The following is a 25,765-nucleotide window of genomic DNA, read 5'->3' as shown; positions in this document are numbered from 1 at the left end:
CAGAGCCCTTTCCTGCGATAGGAACGTCTTATGTCTCTTATTATTTTAAAAATGGCTTTAGTGAGGTGTAATTAATAAGCAATAAACTGCACATACTTAACATGTACAATTTGATAGATTTTGATTTATGTTTGCACCCATGGAATCATCACCACAATCAAGATAGTGACCATTTCCATCACCCCAGAAGTCTCCTGGTGCCCCTTAATAATCCCTCCCCGCCGCCCCTCCCAGCCCCCAGCCTCAGGCAAACACCAGTCTGCTTTCTATAGATGAGTTCGCATTTTCTAGAGTTTTACATAAATGGAATCATACAATAGTACCCTTTTTTTGTTTGGCTTCTTTCAGCCAGCCTAATTATTTTGACATTCGTCCATGTTATTGCATGCGTTGGTGGTTCCCTCCTTTTTATCACCCAGTAGTATTCCATTGTATGGATGTCCCACAGTTTGTTCATCCATTCATACGCTGATGGACATTTGGGCTGTTTCCACTGGGGGCTGCTACAAGTATCATTTCCCTTGTTGTCAGTCTGCCTGTCTGCCCTTGATGGATTCATTTATTTGGAAGCATTTGGGGAGACTGGTTTAGCCTGTGGACTCTGGAAACTGAGAAACTGCATGAAAACCCAGCTTACTAACATAATAACGTGGCCCTGGGCAAGTTCTTGCACCTTGCAGAGCCCCTGTCTCCTCATCTGTCAGACGAAGTTGTAACAGCCCCTTCCTCGCCATCACGGCTTCCTAAATGGTAAATTGCTATATGTATCCGGCCGTCCGCTGTCCGCTCTGGAAGTGATGCGCTGAGAGGCTACGCTCCGGAGGGGGTGCTGGTCAGGGTCAACTTCACAGAGCCCACTGTTGCCACAGCTGGTGCAGCCTCCACGAGGGAATGCTGTCAGCCTCGTGACAGCAGCAGCGGCTTCCGCGACTGAGGGTTTATTGGGAGCCAGGCACCCTGCTGGGAGCTTCCCCTGGGGGGTCTCTTTTAACCAGCAGATGAGCCTATCAAGTTGGCATTGTTTTTGTCCCTTTTCTCTAGTCGAGGGAACTGACTGAGGCATAAAGAGGTTAGGGGACATGCCTGAGATAGCTCGGCTTACTGGGCCAGAGCCTCAGCCCACGCTCTCGTTCACTGCCCGGCCTCCCTCACACAGCTGCTGAGCAAAACTACCCCTGCATCCTGAGCACTTAGCTGGGCCTGCAGGGGCCTGGGTGGTAACACTGCGTCCTCCCTTCCCACGCTCCCCGCCCGCACCCCCCCATTTCCTCCTTCCCTCCTCCTTCCCCCCCCCCCCCCCCTCTTCCCCTCTTCCTCCCTCCCTCCTCTCCTCTCCCTCCCTCCCTTCCACAGGATCCTCAGCTACAATGCCCTCTGGTGCATCCCTCCTCTGGCCTTCCAGGGCCTGCGCTCCCTGCGCCTGCTGTAAGTCTCCCTGCTCTGCATTCCTCCAGGGAAATCTGCCCCACTGAGGGCCCTGCCCCCCACCTGATAGGCAGAAATGTCCCCACATCTGGGGATCCAGCAAGGCCAACTATGTCGAAAGGTGGGAGGCTAGTCTACTCTCATTCAAGTAACGGAGGCCGAGGAATGAATGGGAAACTATCTGAGGAATAGGGGTTGCTGTCTGCCCCAAGTCGTGTTTGGGGTGATTGTGTGGGTGGGTAATGTGGGGGGGCATCCAAGATAATCTAGCCCCTCATTTGTGACTCTCCTGTTCAGATGGAGAGTGTTTGTTTGCAAGAGATTCATGAACCTTTTCTAAGAATTCCCACTGCGAAGTTTTTGCCCTGTGATCAAAGCCCTCTGTCACGCCTGTTATGATGGCCTCTCTTGTATCCATGCAGCAGAATGCTCTGGCAGCCCCTCCTGGGGCAAGGTGACATTCTTCACCCCCAACCTATGGCTTCCCATAGTAACTTCCTTACCAAAAAGAAGCCTACTCCCTCAGGCTCCTGGGCCAAGTGAGGGAGGGCACATGGTTGCACACGTTCCATGTGTCATGTAAACAGAAATGGTGCTTGGTTATTTATGATGGCAAAAGCAGAGTCCTCCAAAGGGCTGAGGGGCAGGGTCATCTACTTGGATTATTAGGGGCTCCCTCTTGCTTGCTGGTGGCCAGCAGGGCAGGGTCTCTGTGCTGGGGGCCATCTCCCCCATAGACTGAGAGATCTGAAGGATAAGACGCCAAGTCCCTTTCAGCAGAGGGCTGTGCCTGCCCCCCATCAGTTCTCATGTCCCTCTCTCTCTCTAGATGAGGGAGTGACAGCTTCTTCTCTCCTCAGATCCCTGCATGGCAATGACATCTCCACCCTCCGAGAGGGCATCTTCGCAGACGTGACCTCCCTGTCTCACCTGTGAGTAACTCCGGCCCAATTCTTGAGGCCTCTTTGGATTTACACAGAACTTGGATTCCAGGAAAGACCCCACCTCCTGAGACTGTCCGAGTTTGTTGCTTTTACCCTGAAACTAATTAAGCTTGTAAACTTCAAATGCTTCCCCTCTCAGACTCTTACACATTCCATGTTTCATCAGTTGCAACAATGGGATTTGAGAACAATTCTTCACGAGCAATAATAATAGCAGTAATGACCATTTATTGGTTGCCAAGCACTTCACCTGCATCAGCTGGTTTGATCCTCACAGCAGTCCTACAACATAGGTGATGTTATTCCCATCTTACACATGAGGAAACAGGACCAGAAAATGTGAGAAGGTCACTCAAAATTGCGTAGCAAGTGGGGCTGGAATCTTCTGTCTTGATAGCCCTTGCTCCTAAGCACGACACCAGTATTGTGCCTCTGATGTCACGTGGTGGGGGATAAGTTCCGAAAATTTCCTGCCCCCAAGAAGTGGTATAACTGGACATAGAATTGCTTCCGGAACCATTTAGTTGGCAGCACCATGAGGATTCTTGAAATGCAGTACACTTGATTCCTCAAAAAGCTAAATATAGAATTACCATATGACCCAGCAATTCCATTCCTAAGTATACCCTCAAAAGAATTGAAAGCAGAGACTCAAATAGATACTTGTACACACAGGTCCATAGCATTATTCACACAATAGCTAAAAAACAGAAACATCCCAAGTGTCCATTGACAGATGAGCAGATAAATAAAATATGGTATATACAGACAATGGGATATTATTCAGCCATAAAAAGGAATGAAGTTCTGATACACGTACAGCGTGGAGGAACCTTGAAAACATGCTAAGTGAAATAACCAGGACGTAAAAGGACACATATTGTATGGTTCCACTGATGTGAGGGACCCAGAATAGTCAAATTCATAGCTCCAGACAGGACAGTGGTGGTTGCCAAGGGCTGGGAGCAGGGGGACTGGGGAATTTTTGTTTGATGGGTGCAGAGTTTCTGTTTAGGGTGATGACAGAGTTTTGGAACCAGATAATGGTAATGGTTGCACAACACTGTGAATGTAATTGATGCCACTGAATTGTACACTCAAAATGGCAAACTTTATGTTATATATATTTAACCACACACACACACAAAAAGAAATAAAAAAGCAATGGGCCGTGGCAGGGCCATCTTCATTCTGGAGGTTGGGCCAGGCACAGAGTGGACACATTCTCTCTCAGCATCTCCGCTTCAGGCCGAGGCAGTGTTCAGGCCAGGTGGATGGCAGCTGTGCCCCTGGGTGTTACCATGTCCTCCTTCTTTCTCCCCGACAGCCAAGGCCCTGGGACCTGCAGGGGCCGGCACACCCAGATCAGAGCCTTTTGGGGTCCCAGCACCTCTACTTGAAGATCATTCACTCATTGAAGGTCATTCACTCAACCGTTTCACTAGATTTTCTCAGTTCTATGACTCACCTTTTCCACATTTTAATCTCTAAAATCAGAGTGTATCTTACAAATGATCTGTATATTTAATATGGTAATATCTTTCCACCCTTCCCAAAGCACATTAAATCAGTAGTACGTCTAACAATGTGACTTGAAGAAATAAAGTGGTAATTAAGTGCCACTCCTTGAGGGTGTGCTTGGGACAAATACTTTACTATATGTGAATACTCTATCTGTGGTGTTGTGTTTACTCCGTGACCAAAATGGGAAGTAGGTTTTGTGCTGTGCGCCAGCTCCACAGACTTGACAGGGACTGCCTTGAGCCTGCACTGAAGATTCCATGGATATGGTGGGAAGAGCGCAGTGATTGATTAGTGATGTCTGCCAGGGGAGTGGAAGGAGTAAGGCGCTCTGTCCTAGGTGGTAGGATTTATTATCTCTATTTTACAGTCCCAGGTTCTGAAAAGTTAAGGAGCTTCTCTAGGTCATAAAGCTAGGAAATCACAGAGACAGGATTTGAACTTAGGCGTGTCTGATTCCAAAGCTCTTTATTTATTCTTTATTGCCTCAATAAATATGTCCTGAGTAACCCCAGTGAGTCAAGTGCTGAAGAATGTACTAACACAAGGTTTCTGCCCTCTGTGATCATCTGAGATATTATAAAGCAGTGACTAACTCTGGGGAAGTCTGAAGAGCTTCACAGAGGAGATGCCATTTATGCTGCCATTGGAAAGGGACCAGGAGTTTGCCATTTAGAGAAGATGGGGAAGGACATTCCAGGAAGAGGGAACAGCATGTGAGAAGACATGAATGCAAGAAAGTAAATGACATATTCAGGGATGTTATGTTGTCCAGCATAGGCTGTAAGGGGTTTGGTTGGGTGAGGAGTGTGAGGTGGGAAAAGATGAATATGGTAAGGGACATGGGAATTCTGTTGTGAAGTGCCTTTTTGTGCCACGCTAAGGAGTTTGGACTTTATTCTATAGATAGAAGGGAATTGTGGGAGAATTAAGCTGTAGAAAACTCCTGGAAAGGCATGGTGACATGTGGAGGCTGGATGGGATGGGCGGCAGGAAGGAGCCTGGCTGGAGATGGTGCCTCTGGCAGAGACAGTGTTGTTCATTGCTCTTGATGGTGCCCATTCACAGGGGCTTGCTTCCATCTGTGTTTGTGGTAATTTTTGGTTGTGAGCTCATTTTTTGCTGATGTAAGGAATTCCGAGGACTGAAATTGGAGCTACTTCTCTCCAGAGAGCATTTGCACCCGTCTCTGCTGGGCGCCAGGTCTGCTGCTGCTCTGGGCCCATGCAGCCTCCTTTGCTTTCCCTGGGCTATGCCAAGCATCTGCTTCAGCTCTCCTCCTGGCAGGCAAGGCCTTTTCAAGCATTCGGTCCCCCTTTCCCACCTTTAGATTCCCCCTTTGTGTATCTCTTATGCTTGGGGTTTACATGTAAAGTTGCCCACCTTTCCTCTTTCCCTCTGAAAACTGAACGATACCCAAGTACATTCTGATCTTGTCTCCAGCTCAAAATCGAGAGGCTTTGTTTTTCAAATGGGAAATGAACAAACAACATATGTTTTGTACAAACAAAAAAAACCCAAAGCTACAAAAACAAATTTTGAGCCCACACCTATCTATAAATTCAGACTTTCTTTAGGAGAACAGTGACATCAGGCCAGAGGTCAGATCCAATTTGTAAGAAATAAACCAATAAGTAAAGATCAATTAAGCAGTAACTGTAGAACAGGGCATCAGCATTACTGATTAGATGTGTTAGTTCATTGCATCTAAGCCCCGTTTCTCTACAAGACAGCATCTATGTGAAAGAAATCTTCCATTATTATGAAGCAACCTCGTGAATAAACTCTGCCCTCTATACCCAGTTTCAAATGGGACTAGGCAGTGATGTGGGAGATGTATATGTGCTTGTATTCAGGTGTTTGCACGTGCAGTACTGATGGAATACATGTGTAGGTGCATACCTGTGTCCATTATCTCCTCTGTGTGGCAGAGCTGCAACTCTCCCCTAAGGATTTCTTGAGTACTCACAGGGAGGCAAGGAATGGTAAAAGGATGGCAGAGACTCACCGCATTCACTCTCAGCTTCACAAAGGCCATGTGCAATCCGAAGGGAGGGATGTGCCCGTGGCTCCATAACAAGTCAGGGGTTTCTCAAGAATTAGCATCCAGTGTTCCTGGCCCCTGGAGGTGCCCTCTGTTCCTACTGTGACCCTGGCCTGGGCCTCTCCTTTTCTCTGGCAGTGTGCAGAAGAGTGGGTGGGTGGGCCAAGGGTGTGGTGGAGGGTGAGGTCCGCCATATTTTAACCCTTTGAACTGGTGTTAGGTCCTTGTTCTGCCATAGCTTGCACTGGGATCTCAGACAATTTATTCATCTCTTTAGGCTTCTTTCCTTGCCTGTACAAAGGTTATTTTTAAGGTCCACTATGGTTCTAACATGCCTTAATGATTGTGAGTGCTCCTCACTGCCCTGGGCTTCAATACCCTGCATATCTCTCTGCTGCTGTTTACTTTTACATTTACTTTGCAGTTAGCTCATCTTTCGCCATTCGTCTGTTCATCCATCCATCCATCCATGCATCTATCCATCTATCCATCAGTATATATTTGCTGTGTGCCAAGGTTTCCCAGTGTCATTCTTCATTTCTATAATCTGGCATTTCATTGCCTCTTATCTGCTGCACACTGGAAAGTTAGATTTCTGAACACATTAAGAATTCGGTGTGAAAAGTGAATATGGAGTGATTAAATAAACCATGGTATGCCCGTGTGACAGAGCAGCAAGTAGTTAATTATGATAATTATTGGCACTTTCATTTATTATTTGATGAAAACACAGAATAAAGAAGATGGTACACTCTGATTTCAATGGAGTACACAGATGAACATAAGAACTGGAAGGGAATACATGAAAATTAAATTAGTTACATTTATGGGATGATAGGTGATTCTTTTTTTTTCTTTTTTTGAGTTTCCTTTGCTTTCATACTGAGGTTTGTGCATTTCTCATGATTTTAGGCAGGCATTCATTCATCAAACATTTATAGGATGCCTGCTGGTGTCAGGCACAGTGGGGGATTTATGGTTCCTGTGCTCAAGAAGCTTCAGTCCAGGAGACAGTGATGTAAACAAATAAATTGCCCGAGAGGAAGGTGGGCAGAGGAGGTACAGCATGGGTGAAGGAGATTTTGAAGTTTTAGTACACGCTAAACTCTACCTTTGGTGCCTCTGTGGAACAGCCACAGGAAATCTATTTTGGTCCCGGTTACATTAATAGAAGCCCAGCAGGGCCTTGGTATGAACATACTGAATATCTACTGTTTCAACTACTTCCAAGTTATACCAAAGATCAACAACACAGGGCTATTTATACTTTGTTGGAGTACGAACCTGAATCCACAGTCCTTTTGGATTGATGAGTGGCCTGGCTGCTATCCTCACTCCTGCGTCTCAGCTGGGCCTGTGGCTCTCCACTCCCCATGGAGTTCACTGGGGAGTTTTTGCTGGGAAAAATGGTCCCCAGGTGAAAGCAGACTACTAGTTCTACTGAAGTAGCCACAAAAAATTGGCCTTTGGGGACTGGCCCAGTGGTGTAGCAGTTAAGTTCTCACGCTCCGCTTTGGCGGCCCAGGGTTCGGAGGTTCGGATCCCGGGCATGGACTGATGCAACGCTTGTGAAGCCATTCTGTGGTGGTGTCCCATATAAAGTAGAGGAAGATGGGCATGCCTGTTAGCCCAGGGCCAGTCTTCCTCAGCAAAAAAAGAGGGGGATTGGCAACGGCTGTTAGCTCAGAGCCTATCTTCCTCACCAAAAAAACAGAAACAAACAAAAAAAGAAACTAGCCTTTGGATGAATTAAAGCTTGAAATGTTGAATTCAGGTGTGGCTCGGAGTTTGCGCTGTACAGAAACAAGGAAAGCATGTGTTGGTCAAGCCAGAATTTAAAGTTTTGAATAGCTTTATATTGACTTTGGTAGTTTTTATTCTTTTTTATTATTATTTTTATATTAAGAGTCAGAAAGGGACACTTACATTTGAGGTACAACTTTGCTACCATTCAAGGGGGAATATAAGCGGGCATTGGAATTGTGAAGATCCTAAGACATGTCAAGGGCCTCCCCATTCATAATGGCCTCAGATTTAGTCTTTTTGGCATTTTCTCTAAATAAGCTACAAGGCTGAAAGAAGCCGTTCATAATAGACTTGAAACCTGTGGCTCATCACCAGACCACACTCCTGCAGTGTAGTACAAAGAATATTTTAAAATGCATTCAATATTTATCTTTTGAATAACATAATTATATTACCTGGCACTTTTTATGTTAAAAATATTAATCTGGTGAATGTAAACATTTTAAATATACCATAATTTTTGTATTCCTGTTTTGTTTTTTTAAATCTTTGTTTTTTAAAACATTGGAGCTTCAAAAAATCAAAGCATCTGAGCTTCCTGTGCCTCTGAGAAGTGCTGGCACTGTTCAGTGGAAAAAGGAAGGTGTCTCCCCTGTCCCATTAGCCAGGATGGATGCTGTCAGCAAATCAGGACGGAAAAAAATTAAATACATGTCGAGGTTGAACCGGCTTTCTTTTCCAAGCTGCATTATTCCCTCGGTGCTCATTTTAGGTTATATGTGCTTCTCTTTCTCCCCTCTCCAGATTGCAGGCTCTTTATCGAATCATAAAGTGAGCCCCAGAGATGTTAAGCGAGCTGCTCAAGGTCACCCTGGCAGTGAGCAGCTGCGCTGGGCCGGAGTCCAAGTCATGCTCAGCCTGTTTTATAAGATCGCACAGTCATCTGCTGTGCTATTTCGGGGAATTCCTCCTCAGAGTCGATGCTGCTTTCATCACACCGTTCGCATCTCAGGGGGAACCACTTCCTCTATATTGCTCAGCTGAAACAGGTGGAAAATGGCAGAGCATCCGTGGGTTACTTAATAAGTGTACCTATTCTCATTAACATTATACAGCCTTATATTTTCAAAATAAGGTTGATGTAAATGAACTTCAGGCAGGATGCTCTGATCTTTCTATTTGCTGGATCAAAGAACTCGGGCTCCTTCATGCCTCCAAATCCACGTCTTGTTCATCTCTAAATCTCTCTCTGTGGTTAGTGAGAAGATTACAAGCTTGCCCACTGGATTGGTAAAACATTAAGAGGCTGGCCCTATGCAGTGTTGGGTCGGGGATGTGAGGGAGCAGGCGTGGCCTTACGCTGCCGGCGAGTGTAAGTGGATACAACCTTTTTCAGAGGGCAGCTGTTAACGTTTTTTATGTGCACTTCCTCTGTGACCTGAATCCCACTTCTAGGTGTCTGTTCTAGGGAAGTGCTCACACCTCGCAAAGAGGCACATACAAGAGTGTCCACGGCCATCGGAAACAATGAGAATGTCTCACAACAGGGAAATTGCTCAGTAAGCTGTGAGGCCTCCATTCTTTGGGATGCTATGAAGCAGTATGACAAAATGAGGTGGATCCATATATGCTGACCTGGAAAGATCTCCAAGACGTGCTGTTTAGTCACAAGCAAGCTGCTGAGTAGTGATGTGTGGTGGATGGATTTAATTTGTGTGTAAATCTGGGAAAGGACCAGCAGGCTACATGCCTGAGCATGGTGATCATGTGGCCATGTGTCCTGTGGTTGGCAGCACCAGTGGGTGTAGACTTTTTTTTTGTAATGTGGATATATTGTAGTTTATTTACCCACTCCTGCATTGATGAACACGGGGTGTTTCCAGTCTTCCTATTACAAACAATGCTGTGATCAATACCATTGCACAGATATCTTGACACACTTGTGCAGGTATATCTGTGAGAGAGACTCCCAGAAACAGGGTTGCTGGGTCAAAGACAACTGCATGGTTGACTTGATAGATATCACAATTCCCCTCCCTAGGGGTTGTACCATTTTGCACTCCCATCAGTAACACAGGAATGTGCCTTTTTAAAAAAATCAAGATGAAATTCACACAATATAAAATTACCCGTTTTAGTGTATACAATTCAGTGGCAGTTCGAACCTTCATTCACAATGTTGTGAGGTGGAGACTTTTGTCTGCAATGTCTGAAAATGGTTTACAGTGAGAATGCATTCATGTGCTCCTTGTTTAATTAAAAAGGAAAAGGAAAAGCAAAGAGTATAGGCTTCAGAGTCAGGCAGCTCTGGGTCTGGATCCAGGGCCTGCCATTCATTAGTTGTGTGACCCCAGGGAAATTACTTATTCCACGTGAGGCTCAGATCCCACATCTCTGAGATGGAGAAAAGAAAACTTACGCTGCAGGGCTGAGAGGATTAGATGCACTAACGTGAGAAAAGCAGCTGGTTCTTCGCAGCGGTAAATGGTGGTTCCTTTCTCCCCCATTCACTCTGGAGGCAAAGCATTCATAGGCTCTGGCCTTGACGGCACAGGTTCGAATCCCACCTCCCCCCTTTCTCTGGCTACACAGTAAATGCTCATGAAGTGGGGGCTGCTGGATTTTTGCCAGCCCCTGGCATAGTGCCTGACACCCTAGGTGCCCAATGGGTGAAGAACCCCGTGAAGCCGTAATGCCTGCTTCTCTCTGTTCTCTGACCCAGGGCCATTGGTGCCAACCCCCTGTACTGTGACTGCCACCTCCGCTGGCTGTCCAGCTGGGTGAAGACAGGCTACAAGGAGCCAGGCATTGCCCGCTGCGCCGGGCCCCCAGACATGGAGGGCAAGCTGCTTCTCACCACGCCTGCCAAGAAGTTTGAATGCCAAGGTGAGCTCGGGAGCATGAGGGGTGGTGGATACTCGGTTGATCCCTGCCTCCTGCTGCAGGGGGCCCACAGGACCTGCCCAACCCTGGCAGGGTCTTTCAGACACTCCCGTGTCTCTGTGGTGACCAGCTGGCAGGGGGGAGTCAGGTGGCAGGAACGAGGCACCTGCTGCTCGTTAGCATGGCTGCCTTCTAGTCCTGACCTCCAACGAACAAAAAGCCAGGCAGAAAATCTCAGGCCATAAGGGCTTTAATCCCTCCCTGGGGTTATGTAAGGCACGTAAAAATAGCAGCAGTGTTTTTGGAAGCTCCAAGCCTCTCAGCAGTGTGAGCACTCAGTCCTCCCTTCGGTAGGAATTGTACTCAGCAATTAGTTTAAAGCCCTGAGCCAGTGGACCCAGCTGCCACTCTCCTGACATTTGCAGAAATCCAGGGCCTGAGTGTGATTGGAGGCACCTCACCCTGGGCATCTGTAAATACTTGCTCAGGGATTGATTGATGGACTGACGGCCCAAGCCTTGGGAGCCCTGCTGAGCAGAGGGAAGTGGCCGAGTGGCTGCCTCAGGCCCAGCTTCGTGTGCAGGGGGACAGCTGGGGGAGGGCACCGGAGGCCACAGGGCACAGCCCCTGCCCTCTGCAAGCTCATAGACCACCATCGGAAATGAAACCAACAGCCATAGGTTAACGAGGAGGCCCCAGGCCACCCTGTGTGCAGGATGCTGTCACAGGAATAATGGTTCAGAGGGGCTCCATCTGTGGCTTGGCTGTTGGCTGTTGGGAGCAGGCTAATTTATGTTGAAACATTTGCTCAGTATTTATTTAATGGGGTGGGATTGGTACTGGTGAGAGGTTTTTGAGTTTTTTTTTTTAACTTTTTGTTGAAATATAACACCTATAACAGAAAAGTACACAGATCACAAGTGAATGGCTCTCTGAATTTTCACAAACTGAATGCACCAGGTAACCAGTGCCCAGATCAAGAACAGAGCCCCGCCTGTCCCCAGAAGTCCCCTCCCGCTGCCTTCAGTTATCCCTGAAAAGTATTCTTCTATTCATGCTCATGCCTCTTCAGCAGAACCCATGTTTCTCCACTTCTAGAAGGAGTCTTACATGGAAACCTGAGTTAACTGGCTGGTCTTACCATTTATTCTAATAAATAGTCCTAATGTCCCTCATTGGTGGCACCCCAGGCAGCCTGGCTGCTGGCTTGTCCACCTCCAAGTTTAGGGAAGAGCATCGAGTGAGTCCTAAAGGGGCTGGAGAAGGTCTTGCCTGGGGCCGGAGAGGTGATGGGAAAGGTCCTTCCCCGTTCAGCCTGGGAGAGAAACAACTTCAAGGCAAATGGACCTTTTCCCCCTTAAGCACGGCCTCCTCGCAAAGCTGGGTCTCCTCTCTGCCGAGGCGGCCACCCTCGTTATCCTGGCCGGCGAGTGACAGGGCTGGGGAGGCTGCCTCAAAAGGGTGTGAGGGGACCCAGAGCCAATGTCAGAACAGCGACTATGACACTTGCACGCTGATGGCCCTGCCCTGCCCACCAGGTGGGGGGCTCCTTAGGGGTCCAGTGCCCACGTGTTAAGCGCTTTTTGTGGATTAGCTCGTTTAGTTCTTATAGCCCCTGAGGCAGGGGCTGTTATTAACCCCTTTTACAGAGGGGTTCTGGAGGCTGGAGAGGTGGACTGTGGAAAGACCCAGAGGAAATACAGGGAGGGGCAAAAATCTCCTCGGGGAGAGGGCTTCCAGCGCAGCCCTGCAGGGCTGGGATGCTGGGAGTAAGGGGCTCTGTGCCAGCCCTGCCCTGCCCTCCCCTCTGCCTGCACTGACGCCCTCCCCCTGGCCGCAGGTCCCCCCACCATGGCTGTCCAGGCCAAGTGTGATCCCTGCTTGTCCAGCCCGTGCCAGAACCAGGGCACCTGCCATGACGACCCCCTCGAGGTGTACAGGTGTGCCTGCCCCAGCGGCTATAAGGTGAGTGGAGGCGGGGAGGAGGGGGGCTGCTCGTGTGCAGGGTAGGCAGGGCTGCGTCTGTCTTGTCACTCTGCCCACAGTGCCCTGAGCAGTGCCTGGCCTAGAGCAGGCGCTTGAGGGGATATTTCATCAATGACCGAACATATGAATGAATGAATGAATGAATGAATGAACAAGTAACACCCGGGACAGGGGAGCCAAGCTGCTGAGGGGGCCGGCTGTCTCTGTTGGCTCACACTAGCCCCTGGGTCTCCCTGGGGTCCCCATCACTGACCTTTCTCCCCAGGGTCGAGACTGTGAGGTGTCCCTGGACAGCTGTTCAAGCACCCCCTGTGGAAACGGTGGGACCTGCCACCCACAGGAGGGTGAGGATGCTGGCTTCACGTGAGTTGCCTGGAGAGGCTGGAACCTGGTATGCGGGGTGCTGATGAGGTCCAGCACCCAAGCCTCAGTGCCCTCCTCCTCTAAATGGGATGGCCCAGGGCCCCCTGTGCTCTGGGAGGAGATGGGGGGCAGGCTCAGGGGGTGCAGGCCCTCACTAGAGGCCTTACCACGCCCACCCAGGCCAAGCCCCTGTTGCCCAGAGGCAGGGGAAGCCCAGAGAGATTAGGGGCTGCCCCAGGCAAACAGCAGGCAGGGGTGGGACTGGGGCTTGGAGCTGTGCTGCCCCCTCCTGCTCCAGGCCTCTCCCTGCTCTTACCAGGTGCCAAGAGGGTCTTTTGATGGCGCCGGGAATCCATGGCCAAGGGCATGTGCAGTGGCAGTGCCAAGGGGCAGTTTGGGGGCGTTTTAAACTCCTATAATCTTCACTTGCCCAGAGGTGGGGCCTCCCCCCACCAACTGATGGGTCACACTGGTTGCATATGGCAGCCCGTTTCCTACCACTCAGTGAAGGGCTGGGCCTCATGACTCTCCTCCACTGGTCCTGCTTCCCCTGGACCCCTCAAGGCACCCCCAACCTTCTCCTGGACCCAGAGCTTTCCGGAGGAATACATAGTATTTAGTTGCTGAAAATAAATTGCTAGCTGAACAAATTGGCTCTTCAGAAAATGATGTTGAATCTACTTGCAGAAATGGCCAAACCTGTCTCTGCAAACCCAAATTACCAGATGTAAAAAAGAAAACACTCAACGGCCTCTCTCGGGTCGTCACCTTGGAAACGGCGTCTTTACAATAGGCTTCCTCCTCCTCTGGGCTTTGCAGCAGCTCCATAAAAGTCCCCCTCCTCCTTTGCTAGACTCCTGGGGGGAGTCTGTGGAGGGTGGGGGGCTGAGAGGACACCCCCCAGAAAGTCCCCCTGCTGGGCAGAGAGGGAGTGCAGCTGGGGGGTTGCAGAAGCCCCCTTCACATCTAGCAGCCCTACGGGGGGCCATCAGTGTGGGTTGTCTAGGTAGAAGGGGGGTGCCTCCTTGAGCTGCCCCTCAACCCTGAGGCTTACAAAGGCCTCCTGGGTTACCCCCTACCTGTGCCCACCACACCCACTGCCCTGCCCCCAACCCCCACCAGGGGGGACCTTCTGAAATGCAAAGCTGATCGCATCGTCCCCAACTAAAAGCCCTCTGTTTTCCCCCCTAGCCTTCTTAGGGAACCTTTTTGTATCAATAGTATACTGTATATTGATCAAAACAACATAATTGTACTACGAAATTTAATAATCATTACACCTAAAAGTAAATTTTTTTTTTTTTTTGCTGAGGAAGATTGGCCCTGAGCTAACATCCGTGCCCATCTTCCTCTACTTTATATGGGACGCCGCCACAGCATGGCTTGACATGGCTTGACAAGCGATGTGTCGGTGCGTGCCTGGGATCCGAACCTGCAAACCCCGGGCCACCAAAGCACAGTGCGTGAATTTAACCGCTCCGCCACTGGGCCAGCCCCTAAAAGTAAAATTTTATTAGACTGTATCTCTTCATGAGATAGATGGAGCTTCTTTTTGGTGTTCTTTTCTCCTAATCGGTTCATGTGTCCAGGATTGAGTATTACAGAATAAGAGAGGGCTCAGCAGCCCATCTATTCCTTTTTAAAATATATATATATATTTTATTATTATATATATTATATTTTATATATATATATATATATATATAGCTATAAATGCTGGGAAAATTGGTTCACATAAATAAACCAATGGGATCAGAAGTTTTATTGTAGCCATGTCACTCAATTATTTTGAAATCCTTCTGAGTTTATATGCCAAAGTTTATATGCCAGAGTGATCTGTGATCAAAAATTACTTTTAATGCTCTATCAGCTGACAATGCCATGAGGTCCTCCTTCAGTTATTTTTAATGCACAGAACTGGAAACCTCTTGACTTGCAAAAGCATTTGTTCCGTTGCTTTGGAAACATCAATACTCCTCATTATCCCTTTATTTGGTGCCTGAGGATTTTAGGCCCCAGGCATGGCCCACCTTGGACTCGAGAGAGGTGCCTGCACCTTCCTGGAGCTCTGGGTCTGGTCAATTTAGGGAAGAGTTTGTGCAGAACTTGAAGATCTGGAAATTAATTTCTCAGACCTCTCTGACCCACATAGCCCTTGGAAAATCCCAGGTGCCCCAAGGGAAAGTGTACTCGGGTTTGAGGGTCACTGATCTCCAGGGCCTTCCACCACTGGCTCCTGCGTACCCCCAGCCCCGTCCTCACCCCATCCCTGAAGTGTGCCCTCCCTAAGTCCTGAGCTATTTGAATGAGCCGGTCCCCTCCAATAGGACTGGCCAGAGGGCTCTCTACTGGAGGCTTTTGCACACGCCTCTGCCCCACAGCCTTCCCTCCTCTTCCTGTCTGGGTCCTTGGCTAACTTATCACCTCCTCCAGGAAGCCTGCCCTGACCGCTCCTCCCAAGAAGGAGCTAGGTGTCCTCTGCCCTTTTGTCCACCCTCCCCAGCGGGTGGAGGGTGTTGCACCCTCCTGATACTCACCGCCTCTCCTCTGGTCACCTGTCTCCTCATCGTCTCCCCCACTAGACTGAGTGAGTCCCATGAGTGTAGGGCCCGTCTTGTTCACCTCTAACCCCCAGCACCTAGCAAGGGCCTGGCCCGGAGTAGGGACCAAAGCTCTGGGACGATGGTATTGACCGGTGGCCCCAGGCTTCCAGCAGTGCCTCAAAAAGGCTGCCGCCTGGGCTGTGGGCCCACCTGCCTCTCCTGCCTCTCCCTCTTCCCATGCCCCGCCCAGGTGTTCCTGTCCCACTGGCTTTGAAGGACAGACCTGTGGGGTGAACACGGATGACTGTGTGGAGCACGCATGTGCCAACGGGGGCACCTGTGTGGACGGTGTGGGCAACTACACTTGCCAATGCCCCCTGCAGTATGTGGGTAAGCCTGGGGGGTTCGAGTGTCAGGGAGGCCAGGGCCCACGCACACCCCCTGAGCCCCATTCCCGTGGGCAGAATACCTGGGGCCCTGCCTCATTGTCTGCAGGGGGTTTCTGCTGGGCTGGCTGCCTGATGGAGCACAGGGGGCAGCTTCTGTCCTGCCTCTCCCTCGTTCTTCCCCCAGGAAGGGCCTGTGAGCAGCTGGTGGACTTCTGCTCCCTGGATTTGAACCCGTGTCAGCACGAGGCCCAGTGTGTGGGCACCCCAGACGGGCCCAGGTCAGTGTTGCCTGTTTCCAGGGCCAGGGAAGGGCACGGGCCGCAAGCCACCTCCCCTCCACCACTTCCCCGTCCCCATCCTATTCCTCACCTGTTGAGTGGGTTTGGTCTCAGCTGTACAGGGTCAATGCAGGGGGTGGTGATGGGCATCGCTTTGTGGCCAGACAGGCCTGGGTTTACAGCATGACCCTAAATGGATCGCTTGACCACTCTGAGCCTTGGTTTTCTCATCTGCAAACTGGGTGCACCAGTAGCTTCTTCCTGGGGTGGTTCTAAGGTTCGGATGAGCAAATGCATGGAAAGCACTTTGCTCCATGTCTTACGTCAGACAAGTGCTCCAAAAATAGCTGTTATCATTCCAGAGCCACAATTTCTCATCCCCAGAGACAAAATTTACAAAACTCTGAAAGCCAAAACCCCATTTGATAGTAAAATCTAATCTGACCTGAACATATTTGGTAGTAAAAGCTGACCTGCACTGATACGAGATTACTTAGTCATTATTCATCCCATGTAGTGTGAACATACATAGATTTTGCTGCAGAAATGTGAACATGTTTGATTAAGGGGCTGCCCCAGATCCCACTGGCATGGTACATAATACACAGTTGTAGGAACTGTATTACGTTTCCAAAATCCAGAGAATTCTGAATTCCGAAATCCTATCTGGCCCCAGGAGGTTTGGATAAGGGGTCGTTGACTGTTGTCACTATTGTTGTTACTGGCATATGCGGAAGTGCTTGGTCACCTGAAGACTGCTGTATGAAGGTCATAGGTGTTAAAAATGTTGCTCCCATCTGCAGGTTTTTGCATCCACCAGTCAGGGCAGCACTGGTGGTCAGGACAGGGCTTTGTAGAGTCTGTGGCTGAGGAACCTGGCCAGGGTGGGGGGTGGAGTCCCCCAGGGAGCCCTCGGTGCAGCAGGAGCTTCCCAAGGGCCAGGGGCGGGAAGCAAGAGCCGGGGGATTATGAGGCCCAGATCTGAGATCGAGGGGCTGCACAGGAGCCTCCATCCACATGGTGGGCAGACACTGCACTTCTGAGTGAGCTGCTGGTGGGTTTGGCACGGCAGACCAAGGGGCAGTGGCAGATCACGTGGCGTGCCCTCTCCTCAGAGGGGCTGGACCTCGGAGGGGGGAATACAGCAGGACTGCACATTGTCCAGTTTGGAACTGCTGCCCTCACACCACAAGAAAATGAGCACCCAGTGGGGTTCTAGTGCACGTTCTCTCAGCGTCCTGTCTTGGTGGGAAAATGGAACTGACAGACTCTCAGCCGTGCCCAGCGTTGTACCTGGAACCCAGCAAATATTCAGTTTACATTCACTGAATGAATGAAAGAATGAGTGTAACTGGGTGAGTGGGGGTGGCTTAGCTACTGTAACATTTTTCAGACTGCAGCTGGAGACCCTGTAGTGGATTGTGATCAATCTGGTGGGTCAAGATTAACATCAAAAAATAAAAGACAATATCAACAAGCATCATGCCATTTTATACAGTAAGGATAAGGATGATGGCATGAAACTGGTCATTGTGTGTGTGTGTGTGTGTGTGTGTGTGTGTGTGTGTGTATACTGGGTAGAAAGGTATTTCTTATGGCTTGAAAAACAGCAGGAATGAGTAAAACATCCAGGCAGGAGCACCGACCTGCCAGGTTGTGTGGCTGAGCCCTGGAGTTTGGAGTTTGCAGTTTGGAAAGGTTTCTGGCAAGGGATTGCTCAGTGACAGCTGGGGTGTTCACCAGAGGCTTCCTGGAGGAGATGAGGTATTGGCCTGGCTGGACTGTGGCAGGGAGAGACAAGAGAGTATTCCAGAATCAACAGGGGTGGAGGCAGAGAAGTGTCGTTGGGGTGGGGGTTGCTGCCAGTGGAGACAGGTCTGACCACTGGGTGGGCTTGCTGTGGGGGAGCAGGACAGGGAGCATCTCGCAAGGCTGTGACTGAAAAGGGGGTGGAGGGGTGTGCTCTTTGATAGGCAAATGGTTGGCAGAATTGGACTGACTCAGGCGAGCAGTGAGGCACAGCATGAGCTGGCCTGGAGGCGGGAGCTCACAGACTTCTGAGGGCCTGGAGGCCTGCTGGGAGGAGTAGGGGAGGCTGGGGAAGAGGGATGGATGAGCCCCATGTGACGCAGGGCCATGCGCTGGGGAGCAGCCGCACAAGTTGAGAAGCGGCTGAAGTTTGGCCTTGGCGTGCTGTTGGTGGTGAGGGTGGGTCCTCCGTGACAAGATTCCCATCTCCTCCAGCTGCTGGTGTCCACCCTCCCAGCCCAGAGCCGGCCCCCTCCCGTCCCTCCCCCAGCCAAGCCCACACAAGCTCTCTTCCTGTATTAGAAAAAGGTCCCAGGATGGGCTGGGGGCATCTTTATATCTGGGGCTCTGTTTGACCTCCTGGGGACCCCACAGACCCACAGCGCCTTGAGGTTCTCTGTCACACATCCAGCCCCTGGGCCCCACAGGCTCCTGGCTGAGGTCTGGCCTGAGTGTGGGGCTGACCGCCCACCACCCCTGCCTGCCCCAGGTGTGAGTGTGCCCCAGGTTACACAGGTGAGAACTGCAGTGAGAACCAGGATGACTGCAGAGATCACCGCTGCCAGAATGGGGCCCAGTGCATGGACGAAGTCAACAGCTACTCCTGCCTCTGTGCTGAGGGCTATAGGTGAGCGGCCCCTGGACACACCACGAGGGACCGATTCCTCCTAGCCATCAGCTGGGCTAGCAGGAGCCCCCAGGCGTGGCTAGTGGGAGGGAGTAGGGGTCATAGCCTGGGAGTTGGGTCCTTGGGTTTTGACCATGGCTATGCCAGTCACCAGCTGTGTGGCCTCAGAAAAGTTACTTAGGTGCTCAGAGCGTAGGCAGAGGGTCCCTAACCTGTTGGGTGGAGGGAGGGGAAGGTGGATACAGATTACTGGGCAGTGCCCCATGACTTTCCTGCCCAGCGAACCTCTGAAGACATGTCCTGCCATTAAAGATATTTACCTTCGCATCTTGGCTCCTCCGGGAGGCTGGTAGGGGAGGGCACTTGCCCTCCTTATGGCCACCCACCTCCCATGCTCGGCTTGTGTGTTATTTTTTTTAACAGATTTGTTGAGATATGATTCACATACCATACAATTCACCCAAAGTGTACAATCGAGTGGTTTTTAATATATTCCCAGAGTTGTGCATCCATTACCACAATCAGTTTTAGAACATTTTCATCACCCCAGAAAGCAACTCCACACCTCTTATCTGTCACTTCAACCCTCCTCCCTCCCAGCTCTAGGCAACCACTAATCTACTAACATCTGTGTCTATAGATTTGCTTATTCTGGATATTCCATACAAATGGAATCATACAATCTGTGGTCCTTTGTGACTGGCTTTCACTTAGCATCATGTTTTTGAGGTTCATCCACATGCATACCACATGTGGTAGCATGTATTGGGACTTCATTCCTTTTTATGGCTGAATAATATTCCATTGTATGACTAGACCACATTTGTTTATCCATTCATCTGTTGACAGGCATTTGGGTTGTCTCCACCTTTTGGCTACTGTGAATACTTGGTGCCACAGATTGTAGCATGTCCTGAAACCACCTGTTGGTAGTAATGTCCCCTCTTATTTCTTTAGTAAGTTGAGTCTTCTCTCTTTCACTTGTGTCTTTAGTCTCAGTTTTCTTTTCTGTAAAATGGATATAGTAAAACTTGCTAGCAGAGTCTACAGACACGAGCAGTGAGTGCTTCTTAAACTTGAATGTGCACACGAGTCCCCTGGGATCTTGTTAAAGGGCAGACTCAGGAGGTTTCCCATTTCTGATAAGTGCCCAGTTGATGTCGATGCTGCTGGTATAGGGACCACATTTGTTTCTCACCTTGTTGCTTAGTATCCTTCTGGCTCATAATTCTCTCAGGAAAAGTGTTCATTGGGAGCATCTTCTGTTGCTTTAAGGATCCAGTTTCCCAAGATGTTTCGTGAGTTTCTCTGCAGGACTGTGGGAGAAGAAGATGCCCGCTTGCTCCTTCGCCCTGCCCTCTCTGACCTGTGTCCTTTCCCTACCAGTGGGCAGTTCTGTGAGACCCCACCCCACACGCCTGCCCCCAGGAACCCCTGCGAGGGGACTGAGTGCCAGAACGGGGCCGACTGTGTGGACCAGGGCAGCCGGCCGGTGTGTCAGTGCCTCCCGGGCTTTGGGGGCCCTGAGTGTGAGAAGCTGCTCAGTGTCAACTTCGTGGATCGGGACACTTACCTGCAGTTCACCGACCTGCAGAACTGGCCACGGGCCAACATCACGCTGCAGGTGCGTGCCCACGGCGCCAGTCACAGAGGGGAGTCAGGCAGCAGGGGACCCTGGCCTCAGGTCAGAGCGTCATGACGCATCCCTGCCCAGGACAACTGGGGGGACCCTGTGTTAGTCAAAGCTCTTTGGATGTGGGCATCAGGATCTGAGCTTGAACTAGTTAAAGCACAACTGGAGAGGTTATGGGGTCACACAACCAATCTCAGAGAAGGGCAGAGGTGGACATGGTTTCACGGGGGATTGGATCCAGAAAACCAAACTGACCAGGATCCTCTCCCACCATCTCTTGTCTCAGCTGCTCCTTAGCTTCAGCCTCCAGCGCTGCAGACAGGTTTCTCCACATGGTTGGAACATAGCCAGAGTTAGCTCTGTGCTAATATCTTTAACCAAGTGTCCCCGGGGTCCCTGATCTTGCCATTTCGTGTCCTGAATTCCATCTCAGAACATCATTATGTTGAGGGGGAAAAAAAGCAAGTTCCACTTCAACAGCGTTGTTTGCTAAATATTTCTTGGGGAGGGACAGGAGATTATATCGCACATCACACGATAAAAGATTTAAAACTCTTTAGTCCTCTCTCTCTTTTCCCAAAATTCCATTCCCTATCCCAAATGCCACATCTCTCTTCCTTCCTTTCTTTTATCCTCTTCTCCTTTTTTCTCAGAACGCTTCAGCCTCTCAAACATGCTCACTCTGCTGTCCTTCCCTTTATCACCTCCCCAAGTCCTGTCCACTCACACTGTCCACACAGTAAGACCACAGCTAGCCTAACTGTTCCACAAAATAAAACTTGCCAAAACCCTACAGCTGTCGCCTCAGGCACAACCTTAGACAGGCTCAGTTTACCCTGCTGGCCCACGGCTGGCTCTTCCCTCCCAGCTCTAGTTGGACAACCGTCAACAAGCTCAGGGATGATCTCTCATTGGCCAGCTTTCAGTCACATGTCCATCGCTCAACCAACCACTGAGTCCAGCGAGATAGGGTGCTATGATTGGTCCAGCCTGGGCCATGCGCCAGCTGTACAGACCAGGGAGTCAGGTCTTTACCAGGAGAAAGGGGGGAAGAGGGGCAAGGCAGGACTTGTCCCTCCCAAGGCATCGCTCTAGCTTTTGCTTGCATGGCTGCAGTGACAGGCGCTACCTCCTGAGGGGCTCTTTCCAGGTGTGGGCGGCTCAGGCGGTTAGAGAGCCTTCTTGAATTTCCTCTGTAGGTCCCACTCTGGCCCAAGGCAGCTACCTGGGGCCCACAGAATGGCTACCACACATCAGTCTAACTTTCCTCTCTGGGCAAGTGGTCCCAAGGTCTCTTACCTGCTCCTCCCAGCACATAGTTTCCAGGGCTCTGCTGGCCCATCTGCCCTCCCTGGCCCAGCCCTGGCCAGACTGGCAGTGGATGGGATATGAACCAGGGGCTGCCAGCCTCTGTCAGCGCCCCTGGAGGATGTGTCACTTGGGCCGGCTGGGCAGCCAGTGGAGGACAGTTCTGCACACAGCATCTCTCTTCCAATTGTGGGTCCCCCAAGTGCCCCACCTACCAGCCTGCGCCACTGCTGCGTGGGGTTGGGTAGGAAAGAAAGTGCCATTACCCGTCAGGTCTCCACGGCAGAGGACAATGGGATCCTGCTGTACAACGGGGACAATGACCACATCGCAGTGGAGCTGTACCAGGGCCATGTGCGTGTCAGCTATGATCCAGGCAGCTACCCTAGCTCTGCCATCTACAGGTAGGGCTTCCACATGCCCACCAGCCGTCCGCAGGCGCCTCCTGGGCCAAGAGGAGGTAGTTATTGGGACCACCAGAACCCTGAGCTGCCTAAGTGGAGAAGGCATTTGAACCATCTAGTCCAGCCCCAGCTTGGGTCTGAGGCTCTCTGGGGCCTGAGCAGTGGTCCCACCCTTCCCCATCCCACCACCACCTCTCAGGGGTCTCCCTAGTGGGGAAGGGGAGACTGTTAACTTGGAAACCCCTGCCCCCGACTTCTCACTTTCCCCAGGGAGGCCCCAGAGGGGAGTAGGAGGGACCAAGTCATAGGCCACTGAGTCCCCAAGTCCCCTCCCTTAGAGATTTGGTCCCTTGGGAAGAAGCTGCTGGTCCAGTGGCCTTTCTGGGGAAGTGCCCAGGCAGGGATGGGCCAAACTGAAGCCCATTCCCTGGGGTGGGGGCACCCCATCTTCTTCCAGTGCCGAGACAATCAATGATGGGCAGTTCCATACCGTTGAGCTGGTCACCCTTGACCAGATGGTGAATCTCTCCATCGATGGCGGTAGTCCCATGACCATGGACAACTTCGGCAAACACTACACGCTCAACAGCGAGGCCCCCCTGTATGTGGGAGGTGAGGACCTGGCGCGGGTGGAGCTGCAGCTGGCCCTCCCCAGGCCTCTCCAGCAGGAGGCGGTGACAGCCCTTCCAGGTGGGGCCTCTGTTGCTCTCTGGCCTGAGGCTTTCCAGGAGAGCTGGTGCCTGGGGCACTGGACTATGGCTGACAGTCCAAGGTGGTGGGGGAGGGCCCCAGTGAATGGCCAAGCTGCTGATAGACTGCCCTCCCCTGCCCGGAGCCCATGCTGCTGTCTGCCCAGCCCAGACTGACCAGGAGAGATGGGTGCCTGGGTTGGGTCCGAGGCTTGGCCCAGAGGGTGGAGCGGGGGGGCCCTGGGACTTTCCCAGCTGTCTTCTGCACTGTGGGCACCTTTCTTCTTGGCTTTGGGCCAGAAGGGACTTGTCAATTGTTCAGGGTCCATTCCCAATCTCAGAGGCCTAGAGCCGCTGTGAGCTTACAGGCTCTGTGGCTAAATAACCCTGTCCCCGATCTGAGAACATTTCTAAGTCCAGACGGGGCAGACGCAGTGGGGCTGTCTCAGTGCTGTGGAGGGCCTTGCTGAGACTTTGGGCAGGTGTGGGGGACAGACCCCTGGGTTCTATCCCAGCTGTTTGCTAGTTGTGCAACCTAGGGCAAGTCACTGAGCACTGAGCATTAAACAGGGTCTAGCAACGCCTACCTCAGGGGGTTGCTGTGAAGTGATGACTGTAAAAGTGGGTGACAAAGTGCCATACACCTGAGCTCTAGGCCCACGTCCTTTGCTGCTTTTGGGGTCTCTGGGAGGTAAAGGCTGGTGTCCTAGAGGGAAGAAAGGAAACCCTAGGTGAGGGCAGCCAGACTTCAGGCACCTAGAGCCTTACTCGTCAGCTGGCTGCTGCCAGGCCTGGCATCCTTGGGCTCTGATCACAGACGAAGCAGCTTTTCCATTTCTTCTGGGAAAGGAGTCTGGACCCTCCAAGGTAGCAAAGGACCTTGGCCCAGGGTTGCAGAGATAGGACAGAGGCCGAGGGCAAGAGGGACCACCGGAGATGCCCAGCGGACCTCAGAGGTGGGTGGCAGGCGTGGTCTGAGCCTGACTCAGCTCAGCTCTGCCCCCGCCCCCACCCCCGCCCCAGGGATGCCGGTGGACGTGAACTCGGCTGCCTTCCGCCTGTGGCAGATCCTCAATGGCACCAGCTTCCACGGCTGCATCCGAAACCTATACATCAACAACGAGCTTCAGGACTTCACCAAGACGCGGATGAAGCCAGGCGTGGTGCCGGGCTGTGAGCCCTGTCGAAAGCTCTACTGCCTACATGGCATCTGCCAGCCCAACGCCACCCCGGGGCCCATATGCCATTGTGAGGCTGGCTGGGGAGGCCTGCACTGTGACCAGCCAGCTGATGGCCCCTGCCATGGCCACAAGTGAGCCCTCATCCCTGCCCACCCGCAGCTTCCCTTCCCTTCTCTGCAAGTGCCAATTCCTTGTGGTGAGAAAGACCGTACTTTTAAACCCCAAAATTGGAACATGTGGCCTAACACAGGGTTTTATCAGGTTTTCCTGGTCTTCAGTTTTTATTAAGAGGAAAAGGTCCCTAGGGACAGATGCGCAATCACATTTTGCTCCCTTTGTTTCAATCTTGAGAACAGGATAACATCCCATGAGGCCAAGCTAGGGGTGTGGGGTGCCCTTGGGTGGGCCTTGGATAGGCTATGGTCTGTCCTCACAGTGCCTTTTCTCTGTCCCCTCCAGGTGTGTCCACGGGAACTGCGTGCCCCTCGATGCTCTTTCCTACAGCTGCCAGTGCCAGGATGGGTACTCAGGGGCCCTGTGCAACCAAGCCGGGGCACCCGCGGACCCCTGCGGGGGCCTGCAGTGCCTGCATGGCCACTGCCAGGCCTTGTCGACCAAGGGGGCACACTGTGTGTGTGACCCCGGCTTTTTGGGCGAGCTGTGTGAGCAAGGTCAGGGGCCCCCCTCCTGACATGCCCCCTCCAGGGTCCCTCCCCACAACTTGCTTTAGTGACTTGACTTTTCCTCCCAACCTCAGCAACCTCTCTCTGCCCCTCCCCACTCCTGCACCTAGGGCTGCTACTGGGCTTTAGTGCCCCCCACCCTCTGGGGTCTTAGCCCCACCCCCAGACAGATGCCCCATCTCTCCCTGGCCCAGCTTGCCCTGCAGCCCCCTTATCCTGGGTAAGTGCTCCTTCTGGCTAGGGTCTCTCCTTACAGAGGAGACCACCCAGGGAAACAGCTCCTGCCCAAAGGTCTACATCTTGGCCCCATCACCTGGGGACCTGGGGAGCAGCAGGAAGTCTGAGGGTTGGGGACCTTTTCCTAGGCCTTCCCTGGCCTGTGTGACCAAGATGCTTCTGCTGGAATCAAGACTGCTGAGGAGGGCAGGGAGAACCTGAGAAATCCAGAACCCAGGCCCCTTCAGGGTGCCCTGGGCCAGAAAGACCCTCCTGACACGAATTCCTTCTCTAATATTATTGCCTCCCAGGCTTCCAGCCACCTCTGGCACTCCTCCAGCAACGGGAAGCCCACCTTACCCTGGCAACCCAATCTGTCCTCGAGGGCTGTGGCAGCTAGAAATTTCTTCCTTCCCATGGACCCCACTGTGGGCCCAGGAGGAAGCGTGTGCATGTGCATGTCCGGCAGGGAGGATGCTGGGGACGGAGAGGGGTCTGAGAGCTGGAGGACCCTGTCCAAGGATTGCCCTCCTCCTCCTGCCTCCCCCGGGGCAGCGCTGGCCCATGGGTGTGCCCTGAGGCTTTCTCTTGGTGTCTGTCCCATCCAGAGACCGAGTGCCGGGGGGACCCTGTCCGGGACTTTCACCAGGTCCAGAGGGGCTATGCCATCTGCCAGACCACGCGCCCGCTGTCATGGGTGGAATGCCGGGGCTCCTGCCCAGGCCAGGGCTGCTGCCAGGGCCTGCGGCTGAAGCGGAGGAAGTTCACGTTTGAGTGCAGCGACGGGACCTCTTTTGCCGAGGAGGTGGAGAAGCCCACCAAGTGTGGCTGTGCCCTCTGCGCGTAGCGCCTGGCGTGGACGGGGAGGGCGAG

General features: G+C 51.7%; 1 protein-coding gene across 2 annotated transcripts in view; it reads left to right on the top strand.

Moving 5' to 3' along the window:
* Positions 1 to 25,765, top strand: part of SLIT1 (slit guidance ligand 1) — a 177,466-nt gene extending 151,701 nt beyond the window's left edge. The window contains exons 24-37 of one of the 2 annotated variants that reach the window (XM_004427897.3): positions 1,354 to 1,425; positions 2,286 to 2,357; positions 10,403 to 10,566; positions 12,404 to 12,528; positions 12,815 to 12,912; positions 15,706 to 15,845; positions 16,029 to 16,122; positions 18,641 to 18,778; positions 20,165 to 20,402; positions 21,993 to 22,123; positions 22,581 to 22,735; positions 23,836 to 24,124; positions 24,453 to 24,664; positions 25,501 to 25,765. In XM_004427897.3, the coding sequence (XP_004427954.2) occupies positions 1,354 to 1,425; positions 2,286 to 2,357; positions 10,403 to 10,566; positions 12,404 to 12,528; positions 12,815 to 12,912; positions 15,706 to 15,845; positions 16,029 to 16,122; positions 18,641 to 18,778; positions 20,165 to 20,402; positions 21,993 to 22,123; positions 22,581 to 22,735; positions 23,836 to 24,124; positions 24,453 to 24,664; positions 25,501 to 25,739 (2,167 nt within the window). In that variant the 3' untranslated portion in view covers positions 25,740 to 25,765. Of the gene's footprint in view, positions 1 to 1,353; positions 1,426 to 2,285; positions 2,358 to 10,402; positions 10,567 to 12,403; positions 12,529 to 12,814; positions 12,913 to 15,705; positions 15,846 to 16,028; positions 16,123 to 18,640; positions 18,779 to 20,164; positions 20,403 to 21,992; positions 22,124 to 22,580; positions 22,814 to 23,835; positions 24,125 to 24,452; positions 24,665 to 25,500 lie in introns of both variants that reach the window. The other variant, XM_087432360.1, reaches the window with a different exon arrangement.

The sequence above is a fragment of the Ceratotherium simum genome, chromosome 6 (assembly GCF_057802395.1).
Source record: "Ceratotherium simum simum isolate JZ-2026a chromosome 6, ASM5780239v1, whole genome shotgun sequence".
In the NCBI taxonomy this organism is placed as follows: domain Eukaryota; kingdom Metazoa; phylum Chordata; class Mammalia; order Perissodactyla; family Rhinocerotidae; genus Ceratotherium; species Ceratotherium simum.
This window is presented reverse-complemented; position numbering and strand designations above follow the sequence as displayed.